The 6,353-nt window shown below is 46.2% G+C and overlaps 1 protein-coding gene across 1 annotated transcript; it reads right to left on the bottom strand.

Moving 5' to 3' along the window:
* Window positions 1-1,284: 1,284 nt before the first annotated feature.
* LOC126284931 (trypsin alpha-4-like) lies at window positions 1,285-5,511 on the bottom strand. The gene is made up of 2 exons (XM_049984194.1): window positions 5,129-5,511; window positions 1,285-1,774 (listed from the first exon to the last, which is right to left on the bottom strand). The coding sequence occupies exons 1-2, from the start codon at window positions 5,492-5,494 to the stop codon at window positions 1,382-1,384; spliced, it is 759 nt and encodes a 252-aa protein (XP_049840151.1). The 5' UTR covers window positions 5,495-5,511; the 3' UTR covers window positions 1,285-1,381.
* Window positions 5,512-6,353: the final 842 nt, after the last annotated feature.

The raw sequence follows: 6,353 nt of genomic DNA, 5'->3' as shown, positions 1-6,353 counted from the left end.
TCGTACGTCGTCTGATTAACCAGACGCAGGAGGGCGCACAGTGTACAATTTTCTATCAAACTCTCTTTCGAAGTTTTGTGCGATGAACAGGTCGGAGGCTGAATAACTGCAATGGAATTTTTAGCTGCGGCTCCATTGTGAAAGCGTTAGGTACCACAGGGTCGTTTCTTGTGACTATTGGTTGGTGGCCACACGTACTGTGAGAGGTTCCACCAGAGCACGGCGTCTTGCATGTTTCAGAAAGTGGTTGGTTAAAGTGTGCCGAGGTCTGATGCTGCTATGACTAATACGTGCTGACTCACAGTGTACGTAGGACAAAGCATTTTGGTTGGGAACTCGGTTGGTCGTTTAGGTTTCCTGATGTAGTTGATACGTAAAGTAATTAAAATCAGTTATGAAGTAAGTCACTCAGCTTAATTTCCCGTGCGTAAATTTTTCTCGATTTTCAACTTAGTTTCTTGTTCTGCCATCTACTTTTTCTATTAGCGGCGCCCGTTAAGATGTCATGATTGTACGCCACATATTCCCTTGAGCAGAATGAATGATCACAAGTAAGGTTTGGCGACTACCGAACGCAACTCGTAGGAAGCATTGTTGATCTTCTAGCTTTTTCCGATGACTGCTGTAGAGGGGTGCTGGATTTTTTAATGTACTCACAACATCAACGGTGTCCTGTTTCTGCGATGACTTTGCCGACAGGCTAATGTCCATGTTGTTGAATAAGACTCTAATTCGGGTAAAGGAACATCATACTAAGTGACTGCTAATCTTCTACGAGAGGATACCTCTTTGTATTTAATATGCTTTTCATGGAGTATGTATTTCTTACTCTCTTCACGTATATGCAACCAACCATACCTTTCCACCTCCTGTGGTTAATGAGAACAACATTCCCTGTTAGAGAGAGGTTTTTTATCCTTTAATTATCAATGAAATTCATTCGCTCATTGGTTGTAGTCAAGTCATTTCGTATAAGCCGTAGGGCGAGATGCCATTATGTTCTCTTACAGACTGCTGACGACATCACACTTCTTTGAGTTTATCAATAGAGAAGCGCTGTCGGCTATTGATAGGAAGCACAATAGCTCCACCAAGACAATTTGATATGGTGAAAAGTGTATCCCACATTAGAATAATGCTAAAGTTCATAATTAAAGTTACATCCACTCACTCAGACAATAAAAGTAGGATTGGGAATCTTCCAAGGTGTCGATGGACATTGTCTTCAATACAAACAAGGTGGCAGTGGTTAAGCTGTGTTTTGCCAAGCAATGAGTAGAAATGTTAGAGACATAGTGTTTATTTTATGATAGACAGTCATGCATTAAATAAATACATCTGATGGAGCAAGAAACGCAGATCAGCTGTGAACCCGAGGGCGTCACACACCGGCTGCAGAGCGGATCCAGGAGCGCAGGTTGCCGACGCTGGCGTACACGGCCGGCGCAGACTCACAGGTCTGTGCCCCCCAGGAGACGATGCCCACCTGCATGCTGCCGCTGACCAGGGGGCCGCCAGAGTCCCCGTTGCAGACGCTCTTGCCGGCCTGACCAGCGCACACCATCCGCGCGGTCACCTCGGAAGAGAAGAAGCTCTGGCAGTAGGAGCGGTCCGAGATGCTGATGTCGACCTTCTGCAGGGTGGAGGCTGCAGGCCCGCCGGTCCTCGTTCTCCCCCATCCGGTCACCGTCACCGCCAGGCCAGCCGCCGGGTCGTAGCCGTCAGAGGGCAGGCTCACAGCCTGGGCGTTGCTGCCGAGCAGCGACCCGGACACCTGTCAAACACACAGAGGCGTCACGAACTCGACGGCGTAGTACTCACAAGAACAATACTGGGACCCATACTTCAAGAGTGTCGTGCTCAGAGGTGCAGCCCACGGCCGCTGCCAGTTTGCTCTCGGACGAAACGAGCCTGTGGCGTCATCTCACGGGGTGGTCTCAGCAGTGAGAAGTATTGCGAACTGCGATGTATGAGTGGGGGATAAGAGGCGGTGCCTTGTTGAGCACTGCGGTGGAGTGTGATGTACTGGTTACGCATCATTTATTCATAGAAGGGTTCAAAACGAAGGAGAGCGTGTGAAGAAAGCTTGACGCAAAAAAAGAAAGAAAAGTTAATTATTGGTGAACATGATCGAAGTTGGCGTAAGATTGAGATGAACAGGTGAGGTGGAGGACACAGAGAGAAAGCAAGAGGGGAGGGACAGGAATACAGGCTGGGAAAAGGGCTTGGATAGATAGTGGGAGGTATGATGAGATGCACACGGAAATGTAGCGGCACGTAACAGCGAAAGTGCTGCCAGTGTAGCACATTGTGCAGTAACTGCCCTCTCGATCATAACCCATAAATTGTTAAATTGTGGATGGGATTCATGTCGGGCCATCTGGGTGCATAAATGTCTGCAAATGTTCTTCATACAGCTGAATATAAGTATTTCCAGTCAATGAGAGGTTCAGTTAGAGCAGAGGACCCAGGCTATTCCAGGTAAACACAGCTCACACCGTTATGGACCCTCCACCAGCTTGCACAGTGTCTAGATGACAACCTCGGTCCATGGCTTCGTGGGGTCTGCATCACAATGGAACGTTACGATCAGCTCTCACCAATTGCAATCGGGACTCGTCTGAGCAGGCCACGGCTTTTCCAGTCATCTAGAGTCCCAACGACATCTTCACGAGCCCAGGAGAGGCACTGAAGGCAATGTTGATCAGTTAACAAAGGCATAGCCGTCGGTCGTCTGCCGCCGTAGCCCATTAACGCCAAATTTTGCTGCACTGTCCTGACGTATACGTTCGTCGTACGTCCCACATTGATTTCTGCGGATATTTCAGGCAGTGTCGCTTGTTTGTTAACACTGCAAAGGAGATATCGAGCTGTTAGCAAAGGTACGTTCGTCGGTCTCGTGTTACCTTAACCCACTAACGCCAAATTCCGTCACGCTGCCCCAATGGATACGTTGTACGTCCCACTTTGAGCTCTGCGGTCATACCACGCAGTATGGCTTGCACATTAGCCCTAATAACTCTAAGCAAACGCCGCTGCGCTCGGTCAGTCGTTAAGTGTAGGCCGTTGGCCACTGCGTTGTCCGTGATGTCAGGAAATACCTCAAATTTGATATTTTCGGCATTATACTGACAATGTGGATTGTGGAATACTGAATTACCTAACGATTTACAAAACACAATGTCCCATGCGACTTGCTCCAACTACCATTCCACGTTCGAATTACCGAGCGAGGTGGCGCAGTGGTTAGCACACTGGACTCGCACTCTGGAGGACGACGGTTCAATCCCGTCTCCGGCCATCCTAATTTAGGTTTTCCGCGATTTCCCTAAATCGTTTCAGGCAAATGCCGGGATGGTTCCTTTGAAAGGGCACGGCTGATTTCCTTCCCAATCCTTCCCTAACCCGAGCTTGCGCTCCGTCTCTAATGACCTCGTTGTCGACGGGACGTTAAACACTAACCACCACCACCACGTTCGAATTCTGTAATTCTCGTCATGTGCTGACAATCACGTCGGACCCCTTTTGACATGAATCACCTGAGTAAAAATGACAGATTCGCCTGTGCATTGCACTCCAACACAGCGTTTATTACCGTTGACCTTTTAAAATATCACGCCTTTTTCAGCTGCTAAAGAAGATTTGTACTGTGAGCAGATGTAGTTTCTAACCCGAAAACAGACGGGAAAAATATTCCTGCTTTTCACGAGGTCGCCAGAACAATTTTCAGAAAACAGGCATGCATTTCGGCTTCCATATGAAGTTTCACTTACGGTGTTGTCATTTTCAACGAAAGACGATCACTTTTACACGTGGACAACGTGGATGCTCTTATTCTTATACACAATAACGTGACTGTCAGAGAACAACGACTGAACGTGTATGTTCAGAGAAACAATTTTCGCGAATTAAGTTTCATTTTCTGTTACTTGTAGTTCTCAAATATTTTTCGATTATTGCTCTTATTTGTTGTGTGGATTTGACTTACCCAAATTGTTATAATGATATAAGGGGCAGTCTAACGAAAACGTGAACGTTGGAAAAAAGTAAATAAACTGTTTATTATTTCAAAAGAAATTGCCAGAACAATTGACACATTTACTTTACTGTGCGACAAGACGGTCATTGCGTTCATGGTGAAATGTCTACGGTTTACTAGGGAATTACGGTAATACCAAGGCGTGGACCTCTTCGTCCGAAGCGAACCGAGATCAACAAATATCTCTGTTCAGAGCTCTGAAAATGTAGATATCACATTGGGAGGGATCATCAAGGATGTGTAACGTCTTCTCAGCGACATTGGCAACATGTGTATCCGTATTTTATTGAAAAGGTGATTCCGAGTAAGCTGTAGAATATCCGTTGGGAAGCCCTTACACGTCTCCATAAAGTCCAATCCCTCCCGACTCAATTTTAACATTTTTGGAATCCTGAAGAAAGACATCCGTCGTCATCGATTGTATCGGACGAAGAGGTGTACAACTGAGCACAGTCATGCTTCCGTAGACAACCACGAACATTTTCCCTTCAACGCATTGGTTGTCGTGTCCACAGCAGGATAAATGTTCTTCGGCGATTATTTTTGAAACAATAAGCAATTTACGTACTTTTTTCCCAACTCTTTCATTTTCTTTTGTCCACCTCTTGCAACAATTTAGGTAAGTCAGACGTGCAAGACATGCAAGACCCATTTCACAAGTGCAAGCAATGGGAAATAAAACTTAATATGCAAAAATAATTTGCTTTTCCTCGTTCGTTCATTGGTGTCCGACAGTTAACTTATCAAAATCAAAGGAATGGCAGTGATTGTCTAAATGTAAAAGTGATCATCTTTCGTTGTAAATGAAGCATGCGGAGCTACAATGTTATATAGAAACCGAATTGATTGTTCCTCTTTGTGAATTGCTGTCGGGAATATTCCACTAGCTAAGTGTCATACGCCAGTTTGTAGAAATCGGGATATACTCTAGCTACTGGATGAGACTTTTTGAGGGCGCTACCTCTTATGGAATTCAGTGTTGCTTATTCTCTAGATTGGAAAATGTGTCTCCCTGTATTCATTTTGGCGCTATGCATGGTAGCTACGTATCACAGACTTATTTCTGAGGTGTCAATTAGTGCCGCTCACCTGGATAACGGAAATGTCGTAGTCAGTTGTCTCGCTGTCGTACTGTGCGTGCATGTAGCCAGAGGACGCCTGCAGGACGGATCCTCCGCTCTCTCGGATTGAGCTGCCGACCCGAAAACTCATCCAGGACAGAGCGACGCCGTCCACGCAGTGGGCCGCCGACAGCACCCAGCTGGAGCTGATGATGGACCCTCCGCAGTTGTGCGAGCCCAACAGCTGGAAGGAAACCTGCCACGGGTAGTCGGCGATGTCAGCGTTGGTCCCCCCAATGATGCGGCCTGACGCCTTTGTTCCCCGCAAGGCTGGGGAAGGCAGCGCCAGGGCAGAACCCAGCAGGCACACAAAGAAGAGGGCGAGGCGCTGCATTGTGGTAGCGGCGGCGGTGACTCCCTGCAGCTCCATCCCAACAGTTTATATACCATCTGATGTGCAGATAAACAGCACAATATAAGTTTCGTCATCCCACTTGAGCTAAATCTCTGTCCTTGAAGCTGTGACAGTCAGCGTGCTTCAGTCAGTGAGATAAGCCAAGGCGATACATTGCGTGCTTAATTTCGATACAGGTCTTGAGCAATTACTTCTTGCCCATGATTAATGTGTTTCTTTCGCAATAGAGACGTAGAATAAGCTGTCGAACATTTACCCACTCGACGAGGTTGGGAGATAATCTCTATTTGCTGATTGTCTGTTCATCTGTTATTGACAGTTTGCTGTGAATGCTCTACACGAATGTTGGTCATTGTGAAATAGAGAGGTTTCCGAGGTAAGAGTATTTATGACCTTGACGCTTAATCAGAGTGTTAAAATAAAGATTTGCAGCAAATCGCAAGTTGAGAGAAGTCGAATATGCCTCCAGATGAGTGCATGCTATTATCTGTAACCAGTATGTCAAAAATTTGGTTATTACAGTGGGTCATGCTATGAGGTGATCAGGCACTGTTCATGGTCATTCGCTCGTTTGATAGGGACGTTAGTCCTTGCGGCATCCATAAGCGTAAAGATAATCATTTCACACTGATGACTGTGAACCCCACCATAAGTTATTCAGTCGCCTAGTAGGAAAGGCTTGTTTACCTAGCGCAAACAGACAGATTTTCTTTGCAAATTACCAGCATTATTTCTTGGCGTGTCTTTTGTAGATGACTGATCAGCGCACGTGCATTTCTGATTTCATGCCTCGGATACCTGCTTAAACCTGATACCTGAAAGTAACTTGTTCCTCTCG

The sequence above is a fragment of the Schistocerca gregaria genome, chromosome 8 (assembly GCF_023897955.1).
Source record: "Schistocerca gregaria isolate iqSchGreg1 chromosome 8, iqSchGreg1.2, whole genome shotgun sequence".
NCBI lineage: Eukaryota > Metazoa > Arthropoda > Insecta > Orthoptera > Acrididae > Schistocerca > Schistocerca gregaria.
This window is presented reverse-complemented; position numbering and strand designations above follow the sequence as displayed.